This window comes from Cnephaeus nilssonii (assembly GCF_951640355.1).
Source record: "Cnephaeus nilssonii genome assembly, chromosome: 10".
Taxonomy (NCBI): domain Eukaryota; kingdom Metazoa; phylum Chordata; class Mammalia; order Chiroptera; family Vespertilionidae; genus Cnephaeus; species Cnephaeus nilssonii.
Genome location: NC_137081.1, coordinates 21,310,160 through 21,329,542, shown reverse-complemented (window position 1 = coordinate 21,329,542; position 19,383 = coordinate 21,310,160). Strand labels below are relative to the sequence as shown.

Below are 19,383 nucleotides of genomic sequence, written 5' to 3'. Positions count from 1 at the left end.
ATTTACATAGAGATCCATCTCACTCTTTCTAATGACGACATAGTGGTTCATGGTATGTATGTATCATGATTTACATAATGATTGTCTTATAGATGGATACTTAGTTTCTTCCTATGAGCATCTTTGGGAATATTTCTGTGTGTTTCTGTAGCTTAAGTATAATTTTGCTGGCTCATATCTGGGGATGTGTAAATTCTTTAAACTATTTTTTTTCAATTTTCACAAGAAGGTATGAGAAAAGTTGCCTCCTGTACATGCATGGGGATCGAACTCAAAACCTAGGTATGTGCCCTGACCGGGAATTGAACCTGCAACCTTTTGATGTATGGGCAGATGCTCCAATAAATTGAGCCACCTGGTCAGGGCTCACGGGGCACATTTAAATTTTGATAAACAAGACCACATGGCCCTTTGAGAAGACTGTGCCTGTTTACTCTCCCACCATCAGTTTATAAAAGGGCCTGTTAATCTCTCTACTCACACTATCTCACATTTTTCAGTTATGGTAAACTATTTTCTCCCCAGCCTGCTGTGTGCTTTTTAAATTTATTTATGGTGAAATGGTTACTGTTCAAGTGCTATCTTATTTGATCTCTGCATCACTTAATCCCACTGACCCCATTCTCTTCTTTCTCCTGAACCTCTCTTGGTTTCATTTGTTACTTTATTCTCAATTCATTCCTGAGATCAGATGTTCCTCTTCTCTACCTGCTCTTCCTAGGCCAGCCCACCTCCTTCCTTGGCTTTGGTGACCACCCAGTTCGTCAGTGTCTCTCATACCTATAATTCCCAACCTCTCTTTGAAGCTCTCTCCTCAGCTCAAACTCTTACTTGCACTTACCTCATAAAATCTCCCCTGAGGTTCCACAGATGCTGCAAACTCACACGTACTTCTCTCCCAGAGCTTCCTCTCATCCATGCATATCCCCACGTCTCACACTCCCCTCCCTCTTTCTCTCCTTAACATCTCTCTTAGTTATCTTCTCCTCACCATCTTCCCTGGCAGGGTTAGGCAACACTTCATTCTCCCTGAAGCTACTGCAATAGTCAGGTGATAGCCAAGGCCCCATGGCTCAGCAATTGAGCATTGACCTATGGACCAGGAGGTCATGGTTCAACTCCTGGTCAGGGCACATATATGCCTGGGTCGTGGGCTCGATCCCCAGTGTGAGATGTGCAGGAGGCAGCTGATCAATAATTCTCTCGTCATTGATGTTTCTATCTCTCTCTCCCTTTTTCTTCCCCTCTCTGAAATCAATTATATATATAAAGTTGGGCAATAGCTGTGGATTCCACAGCCGGGCTGATTTAGGATACCAGCCATGTCACTTACTGGTTGTAGACCTTGGGCAAATATTTAATCTCACCAGGTCTCAGTTTGATCAACTGTAATAGGGGGATAATGAGGGCACCTATTGTTCTGTGAATTCAATGAGTCTACATGTGTGAAGCACTTAAAATGGTGCTTGGTAGTGTTGGCTGTTGCTGTTGCTGCTACTGTTACTACCACTATTCTCCTAAGTACTCTCTGCCTCAAGTCTTCCTCCCTCAATTTATCCTCCACTCTGCTACCAGAATGATCTCTCTAAAGTAAGGACCCCCCATTACCCTCAGTATCAAACTCCTGACTTGTGTACCTGGTGCTCCTGCGTCTGATCCCTGTGTGCTTCTCCAGTCTCATTTCAGGCCACACCTCCTTGAACCCTTAACTTCAGACACAGGGAACTACTTGCACTTCCCCTAGGAACTGTTCTGGTTCCTCCTCAGGGACTGGCATGCATTTCCCACCCTCTAGGTCTGCTCTTTCCCACCCTCTAGGTCTGGCCAACTTCCCCTTTCCTTTCAAATCCAGCCCAGTGGTCACCTCCATGGACAGCACACCTGGGCTTCCTCTATCATGTCTTCAATTACAGGGCTTTGTAATCATCTATTTGGCTGCTTCTGACTCCACACTGTGAGGTTTGTGAAAGCAGGTATCATCCTTTATAATAAAAGGCTAATATGCAAATAGACCAGGCTGAACAACTGAACAACCGAACAACTGGTCACTATGACGTGCGCTGACCACTAGGGAGTACGCACAGAACATGGTGGGCATGAGCAGCAGGTGGTAGAGTGTGGAACATGGCAGTCGTCAGTCACAGCAGGATGATGGAGCAGGTGAGCAGGGGCGCCAGACCAAGGTGGGGTGCTGGTTGCTGTCATCGGGGCGAGCCTTTGGTGGTTACTGAAAATTCTTTGCTCCCACGCTCTGCGGTCCCACCCGATGCTCCCACCTGTTGCTGGCACCAGAGCCACTGCTCTTACTTACTGCCAGAGCCCGGCGCCGGCCCCGATCACTTGGCACTGTCAGTGGGTGCGAGCAGCAGCTGCAGGCCCCAGTCACCCCTCAGGGCTTCTCCACCTCCCCCTGCTCCCGGGGGGCGATCGGGGCTGGCAGCTGCCTCTCATACTCACTGCCAGCGATGGCCCTGCTTACACCTGCTGCTGGCACTGGAGCCGCTGCTTGCACCCACTGCCGGTGCTGGCCCCGCTTGCACCTACAGCTTGCGCTGGAGCCACTGCTCACACCCACTGCTGGCACCTGGTGCTGGTCCCAATCACCCCTGAGGGCTTCTCTACCTCCCCCTGCTCCTGAGGGGGGATTGGGGCAGCAGCCACCGGTTGCACCAGCTGACGGCACTGGCCCCGCCTGCACCCACTGCTGATGCCAGCCCCAATTGCTCTGTGCCGTCAGCAGGTGCGAGTGGGGCAGGCGCTGTCAGTGTGTGGGAGCAGCAGCAGTGGGAGTGGGGCTGCCGGCAGACAGGGGACTGGGGGCTGCAGTGGAGGGGCTGGGTGGGGGTGCGGAGGATGGGCTGAGACCCACCCCTGTGCCCACTGCAGCCTTGCGGCCCACAGTTCCTTATAAGGTGCACGAATTTGTGCAGTGGGCCCCATATATATATATATATATATATATATATATATATATATATATATATATATATATATATTCTCTGTATCCCCAAACCAATCAGTGTTTGGGCATATACTAGGTATAAAATACGATCTTCTTGAGCACTGAATGCATTGACAAAGTGGGGAAACTGATGTTGGAACTTCTGAGTGACATCCAATCCTATATAATAAATATGCAAATCGACCAAATAATAAATATGCAAATCGACCAAAGAGTGGAATGACCAGTCGCTATGACATGCACTGACCACCAGGGGGCAGACGCTCAATACAGGAGCTGCCCCCTGGTGCTCAGCACGCTCCCCACCACTCAGCCAAAAGCCAGGCTCACAGGGAATGGGCCTAAACCATCAGTTGGACATCTCCCAAGTGTCCTGGACTGCAAGAGGGTGCAGGCTGGGCTGAGGGACGTGCCCCCCCTCCCTTGAGTGCACGAATTTCTTACATCACACCTCTAGTTAAAGAAATAATTGTTCCCGGGGCACCCCCAGCCTGTGAGCACAGGGAACCCTCTGGGGAGTAGTGTTAAGCTAGAGGCTGGTTCCCAGCATTGCCCTCTTTTGCTCCCAACCAGGGGGACTTTTCTCCCATTCTTGGCCCCTGATTTCCTCCTGATGAGTTCTCATCCAGGAGCATCTTGCTTCCGCTTTGAACTTGGGCTTTTTTGCTAGGTCCCCTCTACCCCATTAGTTCACCAGGCGGGTCTGAACTCCATGTTCTAATAGAAGTATCTGAGCAAGTGTGACCTCCAGGAAGGCATGCTGATTCTTTTGACCTAATTGCTCTGGGAGTCCCAGCTCTGCCCCCCTCAACCCTTCCCTCCCTCCATTCCCTGCCCCTCCCTGCCCACCTTGTTGCTGACTCTGCTAAAGAGAAGTTCTCATCAGCTCTCCAGGGCAGGAACTGCTGTTGCAAAACTCTTGCTCCATAAGTGGTAATGGGATGCAACTCTAGGTGGCCCTGACCCCAAGAGGCGGTCCACAGGCTCTGGTCAGAGCCACAGAGTTGCTCAACCACTGCAGAGGGTGTGGCAGTCCTGTGAGGCAGGGGACAGCCTGCATACCTGCTCGGGGCCAGAGAGTCTGCCCTGTTACAGAGTGGGGCCCATGCTTCTTCAGAAACAGTATTTTCGGAAATACCACAATTGGGTGCCCAGTGAATGAAACGAGTTGTGTAGGACTTCTTGGACAGTCAGAGGATATAACTTGCGCCACAGAGCTACACGAATCCTGAACTGTCTTTATTAAAGTCTAGCGAGTGAGCACTGCACAGAGTCACCTAGACTAAGAACCCTCTCTCTAGCCTCACAACTTGGGACTGTTTAATTCACCACAGTGGTTGGAGGGGAAGGATAGAGAGGCCCAAGTTCCATGTCTGTGTCTCTTCTCCTGCCCCCCAAGCCAAATGCCCTGAGGAGCAGCTGGGACGCCCACACCCTGCTGGTGGGATGGTACAACATATAATCTTTATGGAAAATAACTCAGCAGTTTCTTAAACACATACCTGCCCTATGAACTGACCATTTCATTCTTAGGTATTAACCCATGAGAAATACAGGCATTATGTCTACACAAAGATTCGTACACAGATGATTATAGGAAACTGATCTGTAATAGCTTCAAATTAGAAACAACCCAAATGTTTGGCAACAGGTAAATGTGTGAACAGATGGTGCTATATCCAGGTGGTGGACTACTACTCAACAGTAAAAAAGGAACTATGAGTATGAACAACAATGTGTATGAATCTCAAAATAATTATGCTGAGCGAAAGAAGGCAGACCATATGATTCTATTTATATAAAATTCTAGGAAATGCAAACTGGTCTTTAGTGAAGGCAGGTAAGTGGTTATCTGGGAGTGGGGGGAGGGGAAGGGGATGGAGAGATTCCAAAGGGCAGGAGAAAACTTTGGCACTAATGGATGCATTCATTATTTTCAATATGGTGGTGACTTCATGGATATAAATTAAAGTAAAAACTCATCAAATTGTAAAACTTATGTGAAGTGTGTTATATGTTAGTAGTGCCTCAGGAAAGATGTTAAAAACAAAGCAGGACAAAAGCAGAGCCCGAAGCAGACTCCAGACAGAATGCTCCTGAGGACCCTGAGACAGTGCAGTACGGTGAAGGGCGGTCTGGGTGAGGAGAGAGTGTGGAGGAGAAAGTCAAGGCCATTGGTTCTTATTCTTGGTCAAGGATTTTCTGAAGCCAAAGGGACTTTAGAGTGGATGACGCCCGACTTCCTCACATTACCGAAGAGCCCAGAGAGCTGAGTCACCCAGCTCATCAGTGGGAGATGCAGGGCTTGAGCCGTCTCCTGACTGTCAGCCTGGCCCTTTCCATTCTCCACACCACAGTCTGGCTCCTTGAGTGCCATCTGCCTAAGTCACCAAGTTCTGGAAGGTAGTACTGGTCAGATCATAGGTCCTGAAAGTGCTGACGGGGGGGGGGGGGGGGTGGAATGGATGGCCAGTCCTGTGTGGGTCTTGGTTAGACAACCTGGGCTTCTCCTTTCTGGGCACAGGGCGGGCAGCGGCGCTCTTGCTTCTTATACTCCAGAGAGCAGGCATGGCAGACCAGGCCTCCACACAGCCTGGGAGCAAAGGTGGAAAGAGTGGGGAGCACATGGGTGTGAATAGGGAAGGGGGTCAGGGGGTTTGAGTATCTTCAAGTCCAACTGTCTGTCTCTCATTTCCTAGCAGAACAGCCCTGGCTCTGTCCCAGGAGGCCTCCCCTTTCCCAAAGGGTGACCCGATGCCCCACTCCTCTAGGGTCCTCTAATTCCAAATGGCAGGTTCTCCCGATGGCCCACTTCCCTCTCTCCTGCTGCTTGTCCTGCCACTGTGTTCCCAGAGGGAGGCCAGGGGAGCAGCTTCCACTGTACATGAAATCTCTTCCCAGACGAGAAGCCCATTAATCAGTCTATTCTCAGAAAGGTTGCACCATCCCATCTACTAGACACCCTTCCTGTCTGACATTTCTCTGCTGTTCTCGTTCATGTCTCTGCTAAGTTCTGGGTAATATGAGTGGCCAGCTTTAAGTAGCCTTTCATAGATGCACAGTTCCTGTGTCCCTCCCTTCCCCGGAGTGGGCAGGGGACTGTGGGCTGGTGGAAACTGGGCTGGCCCACCCATTACCTGCATGGGTACCGCCGAGACAGCCGGCCAAAGAGCTTGCTACAGCTGACACAGCATCCAGGGGCCACGGAAGAGAGTTGCTGCACCTTCTGCCACAGGTTGTCCTTCTCTCTGATGGGTAGATGGAGGGGGAAGAGAGAGAGAGAGAGAGAGAGAGAGAGAGAGAGAGAGAGAGAGAGAGAGAGAAAGAGAGAGGGAGAGAGAGAGAGAGAGAGAGAGAGAGAGAGAGAGAGAGAGAGAGAGAACACAAAGGAAGATATAGAGTTGAAATGGCACAGATAGAGAGACAGAGACAAAAAGAGATGGAGAAACAGTGGGGTGGAAAGACAGACATAGAAATGGTGAGGGAGACAAAGAGGGACAGAGGGAGACAGTCACTCAGGGAGTCGGAGAGGGAGACAGAGACACATGGAGAAGTACAGAGACAAATGCAGTGGGAGAAAGACACAGGGAGAAAGATGCAGAGACAGACAGGGACCGAGACACAGATAGAGAGGGAGAGACAAATATAGAGAAAGATGGGGAGAAAGAGACATAGCGATGGCGAGAGAGAGAGAGAGAGAGAGAGAGAGAGAGAGAGAGAGAGAGATATGAAAAGACAGTGAGAGACTCACACACATAAGAATGAGACTCCAGTCTTTCCGGGAAGATTAGATGGATGGTGACAGGTCCCCGTGGCCCATCATAACCTTAACCCACTATTGAAGAACCTGTTCACAGCCTGCCTCCTCTGAGGAGTGCTCCCTGATGGTAGAGGACCCCGGGCTTTCTTGCTCCAGACTCCCGTAGCATATAATGCCTATGATCTTTTATTTGGCACTTGGTACAAACTGCTTTGGAGTTATAGATGTTTATGCTTCCCCCCAAAAAACAAAAACAAAACAAAACACCAACTCTATATTCATTGTTCTTTTTTTTAAAAGGATGTGTTAAGAAGATGGGTTGTTTTGCCTGGTTGGTGTAGCTCGGTGGTTGAGTGTTGACCTATGAACCAGGAGGTCATGGTTCGATTCCCAGTCAGGCCACATACCGGAGTTGCAACTTGATCCCCAGGGTTGGGGTGTAGTGTGTCTGTGTGTAGGAGGCAGCCAATCAATGATTCTCTCTCATCATTTATATTTTTATCTCTCTCTCCCTCTCCCTTCTTCTTTGAAATCAATAAAAATCTAAAAAAAAAAAAAAAGAAAGAAAGAAGGTGGGTTGTTTTAAATTTTTATCAGAATGATACATGCCCATGATGTAAAAATTGAACAACACAGACAATAGACACTTTCCCATTCTCTGTGGCAAACCACTTACATCTTTTAGCTTTTATCCTGATAGTACTTTCATATTTAAGTATCCTGCTCATATCCCTCCTTCTTGTTCTTTCAAGAGAGAACGTCTTCTATAGAGCTCCTTAACCTTGATGTCAGAGGACAGCTTATGATCATTTCCTCATCTTTCCTCATCCTTCCTCCCCATGCAGTTATATCCCTATTTTTGATTCCTCTATTGGTTACTACTGGACTTCTACAGAATATTCTCACACATTTATTTATCACTCATTCTATTAACTATAGGTAGCATCTTAGGACTGCCGTTCTGTAATACAATGAGGCCAGCATCCCTTTTTCCTCCCACCTACTAACTTGTCATCTACTCCTGCAATGTCCAGTAGGATAGCCACCAGCCACCTGTGGCTTTGTAAATTTATATGTAAGTTAATTAAAATTGAATAAAATGAAAACTAGTTCCTCAGTCACACCAGTCACATTTGAAGTACTCAATCACTATATGCGACTAGTAGCTACCATATTGGACAGAACAAATATAGAATACTTCCATCTTCATAGAAAGTTCTATTGGATTCCGTTCTATATTTAATATTGTTTAGGTGGTAACATTTATGTTTGTTGTATAATTATAATCATTCTTTGTGCTTTGCCTTTAGGTGGAAAAAAAACAGCGACTAGTATTTATATTATTAGACAATATGTAAGCATATTGCTTCAAGCAGAGCTATGTTCTATAATATTTCCCTTCTTGCCCTAACCAGTTTGGTTCAATGGATAGAGCATCGGCCTGCGGACTGAAGGGTCCCAGGTTCGATTCTGGTCAAGGGCATGTACCTTGGTTGCGGGCACATCCCCAGTAGGGGGTGTGCAGGAGGCAGCTGATCAATGTTTCTCTCTCATCCGATGTTTCTAACTCTCTATCCCTCTCCCTTCCTCTCTGTAAAAAATCAATAAAATATATATAAAAAATTCCCCTTCTTGGGAATTTGTTGTTTTTCTAATTGCCTTTCTTTTACAGAGTTTTATTTTAATTTTCAAAATTACATTTATTGGTTAATACAATTACATAAGCTTCAAGTGAACAATTCTATGAGACATCATCTGTATATTGCACTGTGTCTAATTGCTGTTCTTTGTTCCTTGCATAACTTGCCTTAACATAGCCTAATTATTATTATTATTTTTAAATATATTTTTATTGATTTCAGAGAGGAAGGGAGAGGGAGAGAGATATAGAAACATCAATGATAGAGAATCATTGACTGTCTGCCTCCTGCATGACCCACACTGGGGATCTAGCCCACAACCTGGTCATGTGCCCTGACCGGGAATCGAACTGTGCTCTCCTGGCTTCATAGGTCGATGCTCAACCACTGAGCCACGCTGGTCAGACCAGCCTAACTATTCTTACCCACCCCAATTCTTCATATCAGGTATTTTGCTGATTCTCTTTCTTCCCTGAGACCTTTCTCCTGGGCCTGCAATACTCATGCTACAGCCTGGACTGACTGCTTCCCGGCCTTGCTGTCCACTAGTCACGTTGGGAATTCCCTTTTGTTCTCTCCTGGCCTAGAGCTACTGTCTCCTGAATTCCACATCTCCTTTCTTGGCTTGCTTCCCTGTTTTTCTGGGACACATCCTGAATTATCTTCTTAAGAAAGGCTGTGTGGGAGGTGACTGTTCTGTGATCTCTCTGTCTGAAAATGTCTTTTCCTCTATCGCCTTCCCCACTTAATCCATAGTTGAGCTGGACATAGAATTCTAGGGCAAAATTCAGCTTTTTTCAGAACTTAAAAGTCTTACACCATTGATTCTTAAATTTTGTTATGTTCTACTTCTTTCATAAGTGGCCTGTCTTTTAGGATAGTCTTCCTATCTTTGTTTTACTGAAATTTCACAATGATGTATCTAGATGTGTCCACCCCCCCTTTTCATTCATTGTGCTGGTCACTCAATGAAATCTTTAAGATCTAAGCCCATTAGAACTGGGAAAGTCTCTCATATTTTTATCTGATAGTCTTCTCTATTTTATATTCTCTCTCTCTCTCTCTCTCTCTCTCTCTCTCTCTCTCTGAAATTCCTTTCACTTGGAGAAGATATTGGAACTCCTGGATTGATTCTTTATGTCTCTAAATATTTCTCTTATGTGTCCCATCTCTCTATGCTTTTTATTCTATTTCTCATCTTTGGGCAGTCACTTTTCACAGCCTCTTGTTTCATGGGAGATGGAGCTTTCTTTGTTTATCTTTGTCTCTCTCCCTTCATCTTCTAGTCTGACTCAAATGCTTACGAAAGCTTGGTTGCCATTTCACATTTAAGAAGAGGCAGTAAAGCTGCTGGAGCTCCAAGTAGAGTGCTGGGGTAGTTGACTCAGGCTTCCCTTTAGGAGGCACTGGGCTGGGAGGTACCTGCCACATGAGTCTCTCAAAAGCCAGAACACACTGCTCTTTTATTTGGAGCATCTAACTTTCTCCAGATAAGGACCTTTGAATTATTTGCTTGGCAGATAAGCCCCTCAACTGTTGGGTGTGGTGCAGTTGGGGAGGCAGGCAGAAAGCAGGGGGTGTACATTGGTCTTTCTATCCACTTCTTCAGTTAATTTCCCTGATTTCTGCACTTTATCTCACTTCTGCCATATGTGTTCCTGTTGTCTCTGGACCCTGAAGTTCTAACTGGGCTTCTCCATTCATTTTTTTTTTTTTTTTTGGCTTTTGGAAATTAGCTGGAATCTCTCATCTCTGGTTGGCTTTTCCACCTTTCTCTCTGTTGTTAGTTTTATTCTTTTACAATCATTTTAGTGAGATCTGAGGATGGAGAATAGATGATGTGTGGTTGGTCTAGCATCTTGATGCAGAAGTCAACCTCCTTGGCTCCCCCCACTTTTTACTTAGGGCCATATCTCCCAAAATGCTTATGCAAGGGACATTATCCTATATAATCCTCTATAATAAAAGGATAATATGCAAATTGTTCCCTAGACCTGGGCATTCTACCCGAAGTTTAACCAGGAGTTCGACCAGGGGGCGGGGCCAGCTGGACCCCACCTGTGCATGAATTCATACACCGGGCCTCTAGTATTATATGGTTTGGATCTTGGGACAAATTTCCTTAGCACTTAGGAAAAACATTTGTCTCTTCTCACGAACTGGTATATTTCCTTTGAACGGACAGTGAATTTTAGGCAATTTTCTGTGTTTCCCTTTTTTATTCTGCTGTCAAGATGCTCACAGCTAAGTTTTAATCCTACTTCTAACACTTTGGGAGTATATATTTTTCTTCTACCATGAAATCTTCTATTTTTCTTTAACAATCTTATATCTTGCTCTATATTTATCTTTTTTTGTTAGAGAACTTAAATTATTTTGTGAGATACATAGCTAAATTTTTATATACCCCTTCCGCCCAGTTGACAGTTCCTTGGAGGAGATCACTCCTTACATTTTTTGTTTGTTCTTTCAGGTTGATCTCGCCTTTTCTCACCTTTAATATCACTTGTGCAAGAGGATTTAGTTGTAGATGATTTTCACAGGGTTCCAATTCTAATGGAACCTGAGCGCAGTGGTCTCTTACTTCCTGAACTGGGTAAAGGATGACATACCTGTGAATTATCTCCCCACTAGACTGAAGAGCAGAGACCAGGCTTTACACATCTCCATCCCTCAGTGAGCTTAGCAGCTGGGAATTGATTCTGGTGAGCTCAGCCTTTGGAACCTAGGACAGCTGACCCAGGACAGGCCCATAGGCCCAGTGATCTGAGGAAGTCCAGTAGGCAGGCTGGTGTAGGACATGTGATTACCTCTTGGTTAATCTGCTCCTTCTCCCAATTCCTTCTCAGCCCATGGGTTCCTTTTTTTCTCCTAACTTTAGTAGGTATGTGTATATGTGGGCTAGGTTGGGGTGGAGGACATGCCTTAGAGTCAGAGGACTCTATGCAGTTTATGTGCTGTGTGTCCTTGGTGGCCAAGTCGGCCTCTCTGACCCGCAGTTTGTAAAATGGTAATAATACCAGGGCGTTGCTAAAAAAGGGGAAATGAGTTAGTATATACAAAAGGCCCAGAATCCTGCTTGGTAGTTGTTAGTGGAGCAGAATTTTCATTCCCCAGCCTCTATATCCCATACCATTTCCCCATTTGCACCCCTGCCCACTGTCCCCCATTTACTGAATCAGTTCCAGCACCCGCCGCTTCATGTCATGGATCAGGTCCCGCTGCCCTGCAAGCTCTTCTTCATACATGGCGTCCCTCCTTTCAGTCTCCTGTTGCCTCTGTTCCAGCGCTGCCTGCAGACCGGCCCGCTCTTCCTGACACCTGGGCACAAAGGGAAGACTGAGTTCTGAGGAGAAAAGCTCAGCTTTGACTGAGCTAGGCTGGGCCTCTGCCTGCCAGGGAGCCCTGGGGGAGCTGGTGGTGCCCCCTGCAGTTGAAGTCCATCTCTCCCCCACCCCCACAGGCACTACACACGATTCATACACACATCACACGATACACATACACCCACACTATACACACACACACACACACACACACACACACACACACACACACCACACTATACATACACCCATACTCTTCATACACACATCACACTACACATACAGCCCCCCACAAAACACACACACCCACACTATACATACGCACACCACACTATACATATACATACACATACCACACTTCACACACTATAGCAGGGGTCCTCAAACTTTTTAAACAGAGGGCCAGTTCACTGTCCCTCAGACCGTTGGAGGGCCGGACTATAGTTTAAAAAAAACTATGAACAAATTCCTATGCACACTGCACATATCTTATTTTGAAGTAAAAAAACAAAACGGCAAAAACACCCGCATGTGGCCCGCGGGCCGTAGTTTGAGGACGCCTGCACTATAGATATACATACCACCCTATACATACACCCCTCTACACTATATACACACAGACCACACTACAGATACACATACCCCACATTATACATACATACACATTACACTATACACACATATTACATTATACATACACATACATATACAATTCACATTGTATATACACACATCACCCTACACACACACCACACCTACCAACCGCCCCCACTATAAATACACTTACAACACAGCACATAACAACACATACATTGATAGGACAGCACACATACCACATGGCGCACACACACACACAACACAACACATACATCACATGTACTCACCACACATACTAGTACCACATACACTTACAAAACACCATGCACATTCTCAATATAACACATGCCACACTCCACAAACACCACACCACACACCAAAATGAGTACTGTGTGGACTGATACATGGGCTGACTCCTCACCAACTTCAGAGAAATGAAAACGGGGTCTAGTCTTGTGTCTTCCTTTAGAGGAGTCAAGCCAACATTTCTATTTGTTCTCTTTTAAAAAATATTTCCATTTTATTAATTTTTTAAAAAATTAAATCTTTATTGTTGAAAGTATTACATATGTCTCCCTTTTTCCCCCATTGACACCTTCTAGGTGCCCCCCCCCCCCACCTGCCCCAGGCTTTCACCATCCTATTGTCTGTGTCCATGGTTTATGCATAAATGCATACAAGTTCTTTGATCTCTTCCCACCCACTTACCCTCCCCTGACTTCTCTCTGAGGTTCCACAGACGGTTCTATGCTTCTATGTCTCTGGATCTATTTTGTTTATCAGTTTATTTTGTCCACTGGATTCCACGTATGAGTGAGATCATGTGATACTTGTCTTCCTCTGACTGGCTTATTTCATTTAGCATAATACTCTCCAGGCCCCTCCATGCTGTCCCAAAGGGTAAGAGATCCTTCTTTTTTTACTGCCACATAGTATTCCATGGTGTAAATGTACCACAACTTTTTTATTCACCCATCTACTGATGGGCCCTTGGGCTGTTCCCAGACCTTAGCTATTGTAAATTGTGTTGCTATGAACATAGAGGTGCATACGTTTTTTTCTGATTGGTGTTTCTGGTTTCTTAGAATATATTCCACTAGAAGTGGAATCACTGGGTCAAATGGCATTTCCATATTTAATTTTTTAAAATTACAAAATTGTTTTAATCTGGTACATATAAAACACACCTCAGGATCTGTAATTCATGAGCATATGAAGAAGTTAATTCGGGCAGTTGCTATTAAGAACCTTAGGCAAAGCTGCTAGAACTAAGACACTGGAATTTTTCCCTTAGACTCTGGACAATGTTTTGCTGATTGGGAGATGGGCCCCTCCAAAGAAAGTCATTCAGTTTGTTAGAATCGTCCTACGGTATCAGATAGGGTGAAACCCTAAGTTTGCCGCTCATTGGCTTCTTGGGACTGCACAGACTATTCAAAGAGTAAGACGTGTTGTTGCTGCTGACATTGTCAGAAAAGCCCGCATCCACAATCTTTGGGTCAGATTCCTTTCTACGATTGTGAGATAGCTCTAACTCTGACTCATCTTCTGACTTTATTTCCACATAGTCATCGTCGTCTCCTTCAGTCTCTTTGAAATTGGAAAAAATAGTTCTGTGTAGCTATTTGGGCATTTAAGGGTAAATTTCTATTTACTGCCAGAACTTTCTGTGAGTCCTGGAGAGTGAGATCTGAGCGTTTTCCAGTACCCTGTTGACACGAGTCACCTATACCTGGCAGCAAATCCTGGTGATTCCCACACCTTGAACTTTTGTGTAAAGACAACATCTGTTTCCTTCCCATTTCATTAGGGTAGTTGATGGAATCTGCTGACTTGTTTATTAAGATGGAGGAAGATGAGGATCTGTTACAAGGCTGAGATTTAGTGCTGATTCCTTTCCAACCCAATGAGTTATAAAGATGGCCTTGACATGAGTTCTCCTTGTTGGGCCATCCTGTGGCTGATTGACCACACACTGTGTCTCTGCATGGAGCCCAGCAGATGGTTGGAGGTTTGCAGAGAAGGCACTGAGCAAGCTGTGGACAACTGTCTTAGAACATTTTTTTGTGTTGATCTCCAAAGTAGGATATTTTGGCTTCAAGTCTTTTCCTGGCCGATGACAGAAATCTGCTAATTCTCCATTATTATAGGTTGAATACAATAGCCAATCCTTGCTATCATGTTGGGCCTGGGAAGGTGAGGTAGATCTGAGTTTGGAGGATTCTTGAGGGCTGGCCCAACCATCCTTCTGAATCTTAAAGGGAGTCTCTCTGAATACAATCTGGTCATACAGTTGGGAATACTCAGCAATCCTTGCACTGATGGTAGACCCTCCTTGTTTCTTATCTTCTAAGATGGCAGCCAGATCCTTGTGCACAGATTTATGTGGTTGGCTGGCCGGTGGCTGCTCCATCTCTGGGCTTTTCACTTTTAAAAGCTGATTTGCCTTCTTGATCTTCTGACAGTACTGCCTCGCCATCATAAAAACTCGGCTCTTGGTCTTATCTGTGGTATCCACCCCAGGGTCAGGGCTGTCCAGGTCTGTCTGGGACAGACTACTGTTGGCCAAGTCATAGGGATTTTTAATGGGAGGAACTTCGCTGGCTAGAGAGAGCCGGTTCAGACTCAGAAAGGAGCCTTCCTTAGACAGGAGGTCTTCTCCCAGTGGGCAGCTGGCTTGGCTGGCCCCGCCTGTCCTGTCCTGCAGTGTGACAGGGCCCAGGCTGCGTCCTGGCTCAGCTTTGGCATGCTCTCCGAGTGCAGCCTGTCTGGCACGTTGTCTTTGCTGACAGAAAACGCTGCAAGGAATGGTCTCTAGCCTTGACTTTGTTTTTCTTGATGTAATTCTCCAGGTCATTCCAGATTTCGTCTGCCTCTTCCGACAGTTTATCAGATATAGACTTATCCGCTATGGACAAGTTTCAGCTGAAGGAGTTATACAGCAAACTCAAGTAGTTGTTGTCCGAGGGTTGCTGGTGGTAGGGCTTCTTGCCCTCGCTGAGCTGGAGGCTGTCCTGGGACACGAGGGGCCTCAGGCTGTCGCAGCATGTGAAGTTGGCCTCCAGGCCCAGGAAGGTGCTCCTCTTGGGACCCATGAGGCTGCTGCATTTGAGGGTGGGTCTGGGAGACAGATGGTGTCATAGCTGTTCTCCTCCACCACCTCAAGTTCATGTATGCTCTGGTTCGACACCTCCCGACTTGTCGGAGGCCCCCCTCTCTTTGTGTGCAGAGGGCTCTTCTCGTGGCCAGCGTGCCCCTTGGAGAACTAGCTCTGGGCTGCTCTTGGGTCCAACAGAGTCCCTGGCTGATTTGGGGGCAGTAGATTCAGCTGCTTCCCATTGAGCAACCATGAGTTTTAAGTCCTCATAACTTGTGTTATCATAGACATGGTCTATGTCATCCATAGTCAACTCTATAGATGACCTGAAGGGTGTCATTCCGTCCTGCCCTTCTGTTTTAGGGTCATTCTGCAGTTCCCTTTGGGGACTGTACTGAGAGCCATCACTGACCCGGATTCTTATTTCCGGAGGGCACGTGTTGCTCTCACCAGCACTGCTGGCCCGCCTGACCACTCTGTGGTCGGAGCTGGAGGTCTCTGTGGACTCAATCTGTCCCAGGTGCCAACTGCAAGGGCGACTGGAAGTGCTATCTTTGCACAGTCGGCTCGAGTTCAGATCTGAAGAGGAAAAGGTTGGCAAGAACATCTGGTAATCATCGTCCTCCTTGTTCTCCTGGGAAACAAGGCTTGCCTGATCTGGTGGTCCATCCAGATGTTTCTGACGCCCCCCACCCCCGCGAAGCACCCTGAGAATGGCAGAGCTGCTGGGCTGGCTGTTCCTCTGGGCAGGAGATGGCCCTGCCGATCTCTGCTGGGGAGAGCCTTCCCTTCTGGAAACCTTTTGGATGTCTTGTGCTGTTTCACTGGTCTTCAAAACTCTATGTGATCTTGAGGAAGGTTCCCATCAAAACTAAGGTGAACATTAAGCTGTGTAATCAGGAGTCGCATAACAGAACACTTGCCCTACCAACTGGTACAGAAATTTCCTTAGCATTAACTACCACCTATAAGCTAATAATGTTCAGTTTTTTTTTTTTTTTATGGAACGCTTCACAAATTTGCGTGTCATCCTTGCGCAGGGGCCATGCTAATCTTCTCTGTATCGTTCCAATTTTAGTATATGTGCTGCCGAAGCGAGCACAATAACGTTCAGTTTTAACGTTCTTATCCTGGACCTGTCCCAAGCCTCAGACCTCAAATGCCAGCTGCCAGTCTAACCTTCCTCCAGCGTTCCCACAGACCCAGCAAAATTACACGCCCCAACCTCAGCACAGCAATCTCCCCTTATCTGCCCCTTCCTCTGTATTTATCTTAGCTGTCATTGACTTTACCCTCCCAAGTTATTGACATCATTCTAATTTCTCCTGTTTTCATCCATCATCTTGTGGGATCCCTTTAATGCTCTACCCCAGTCACTACTGTCTTAATCCAGCCTTCAGCATCTCTCACCTGGACCAGAGGGACTGCTTCCTTCCTAGTCTCTCTCTGCCTATTTCATTTTCCACATTGAGCCAGAATTCTGTTCTAAAAGGCAAATATTTAATTGCTTGATATCCTTCCATAGCTTGCAGGATCGAGTTCAAACCCTATATGTGGCCTACTTGCCTTTCATGATCAAGCCCCTCTCTGACTTCCAGCCACATCTCCCTCTGTTTCACCTTGCACACCTCCACCTCCACCTCCACCCCTACCCCCATCCCCACTTCCACCCCCAGCTCCATCCCACGTTTTCACCAGTGTGAACCACTGACAACCAATGCCCCTTTAAGATATGCTGTCTCAGCCTCAGGGCCTCTGCATGTCTATTCCCTCCCCACTTGCTTCCTCGGCGCCTAGATTCCCTCCATATTTAATTTTTTGAGGAAGCTCCATACTGTTTTCCATAATGGCTGCACCAACCTGCATTCCTATCAGCAGTGTACTGGGGTTCCCTTTGCTCCACATCCTCGCCAACACTTGTTGATTTGTTGATGACAGCCATTCTAACAGGTGTGAGGTGATACCTCATTGTCATTTTAATTTGCATCTCTCTTATGATCAGTGACTTTGAGCATTTTTTCATATGTCTCTTGGCCATCTGTATGTCTGCTTAGAAGTGCCTATTTATGTCCTTTGCTCATTTTTAAATTGGATTGTTTGTCTTCCTTTTGTTAAGTTGTATGAGTTCCTTATATATTTTGGATATTAAACCTTTATCCAATGTATCATTGCCAAATATGTTCTCCTATAAGGTGGGCTCCCTTTTCATTTTGTTGATGGTTTCTTTTACTGGGCAGAAGCTTTTTATTTTGATGTAGTCTCTTTTGTTTATTTTCTCCTTGTTTCCTTTGCCCTATGAGATGTATCTGTAAACATATTACTATGAGAGATGTCTGAAATTTTGCTGCCTATGGTTTCTTCTAGGATTTTTACGGTTTCTGACTTACATTTCAGTCTTTTTCCCATTTTGAGTTTATTCTTGTGTATGGTATAAGTTGGTGGTCCAGTTTCACTTTTTTGCATGTATCTGTCCAATTTTCCCAACACATTTATTGAAGAGAGTGTCTTGACTCCATTGTATATTCTTGCCTCCGTTATCAAATATTAATTGAGAGTAATGGCTTGGGTAGATTTCTAGGGTCCCTATTCTATTCCATTGATCTATTTGCCTATTCTTGTGCTAGGTTGTTTTGATTACAGTGGCTTTGTAGTATAACTTGATATCTGGTATTATGATCCCTTCAAATTTGTTCTTCTTTCTCAAAAGGTTTTAGTTTTGGTATGGTGTTTGCTGTAAGTTTGTGGCTATTTGGGTCCTTTTTTTGGTTCCATATAAATTTTTGGAGTATTTGTTCTAGATCTGTGAAATATGCTGTTGGTATTTTAATAGGGATTGCATTGAATCTGTAGATTGCTTTGGGTAGTATGGACATTTAAAAAATGTTGATTTTACCAATCCATGAACACGGTATATTCTTCCACTTGTTTATATCTTACTCTATCTCTTTTTTCAACATCATATAGTTTTCTGAGTACAAGTCTGTTACCTCCTAGGTTAAGTTTATTCCTAAGTATCTGAATTCTTTCGTTGCAATGGTAAATGGGATTATTTGTTTAGTTTCTCCTTCGGAGAATTCATTATTGGTATATAAAAATGCCATCAATTTCTGGGTGTTAAGTTTGTATCCTGCTACATTGCCAAATTCATATAGTAAATCTAGTAATTTTTTGGTGTAGTCTTTAGGGTTTTCTATGTACAATATCATGTCATCTGCAAATAATGACAGTTTTACTTCCTCCTTTCCAATTTGAATGCCTTTTATTTCTTCTTCTTGACTGATTTCTGTGGCTAGGATTTCCAGTACTATGTTGAATAAGAGTGGTGAAAGCAGAAAGCATCCCTGTTTTGTTCCTATTCTTAGAGGAAATAGTTTTAGTTTTTGCCTATTGAGTATGATGTTTGCTGTAAGTTTGTCATATATGGCCTTTATTATGTTTAGATATTATCCCTTTATTCCCACTTTGTTGAGAGTTTTATAAAAAATGGGTGTTTCCCTGGCCAATTTGGCTCAGTGGATAGAGCATCGGCCTGCAGAATAAAGAGTCCCAGGTTCGCCGAAATCGGTTTGGCTCAGTGGATAGAGCGTCGGCCTGCGGACTGAAGGGTCCCAGGTTCGATTCCGGTCAAGGGCATGTACCTTGGTTGTGGGCACATCCCCAGTGGGGGGTGTGCAGGAGGCAGCTGATCGATGTTTCTGGCTCTCTGTCCCTCTCTCTTCCTCTCTGTAAAAAATCAATAAGATATATTAAAAAGAGTCCCAGGTTTGATTCCCAGTCAGGGAATGTGCCCGGGTTGTGGGCTTGATCCCTAGTGAGGGATGTGCGGGAGGCAGCCGATCAATGATTCTCTCTCATCACTGATATTTCTATCTCTTCCTCTTCCTTCCTCTCTGAAATAAATAAAAATGTATTTTTTTAAAAAAGGGTGTTGGATTTTGTCAGATGCTTTTTCTATGTCTATTGATATGATCATGTGATTTTTGGCTTTCAACTTGTTTATG

The 19,383-nt window shown here is 45.4% G+C and overlaps 1 protein-coding gene and 1 pseudogene across 2 annotated transcripts in view; both read right to left on the bottom strand.

Annotated features, from left to right (window-relative positions):
• Positions 1 to 5,401: 5,401 nt before the first annotated feature.
• The window catches only part of RUFY4 (RUN and FYVE domain containing 4), a 28,965-nt gene continuing 14,983 nt past the window's right edge, over positions 5,402 to 19,383 (bottom strand). The window contains exons 10-12 of the mRNA XM_079781709.1: positions 11,537 to 11,683; positions 6,100 to 6,210; positions 5,402 to 5,555 (exon numbers count right to left, since the gene is read on the bottom strand). Coding sequence (XP_079637835.1) covers positions 5,453 to 5,555; positions 6,100 to 6,210; positions 11,537 to 11,683 — 361 coding nt within the window. The 3' untranslated portion in view covers positions 5,402 to 5,452. The remainder of the gene's footprint in view (positions 5,556 to 6,099; positions 6,211 to 11,536; positions 11,684 to 19,383) is intronic.
• LOC307106494 (pleckstrin homology domain-containing family G member 1-like) lies at positions 13,535 to 16,238 on the bottom strand (annotated as a pseudogene). Its single transcript has 2 exons — positions 14,262 to 16,238; positions 13,535 to 14,209 (listed from the first exon to the last, which is right to left on the bottom strand). The product of its transcript is annotated as a pleckstrin homology domain-containing family G member 1-like (transcript).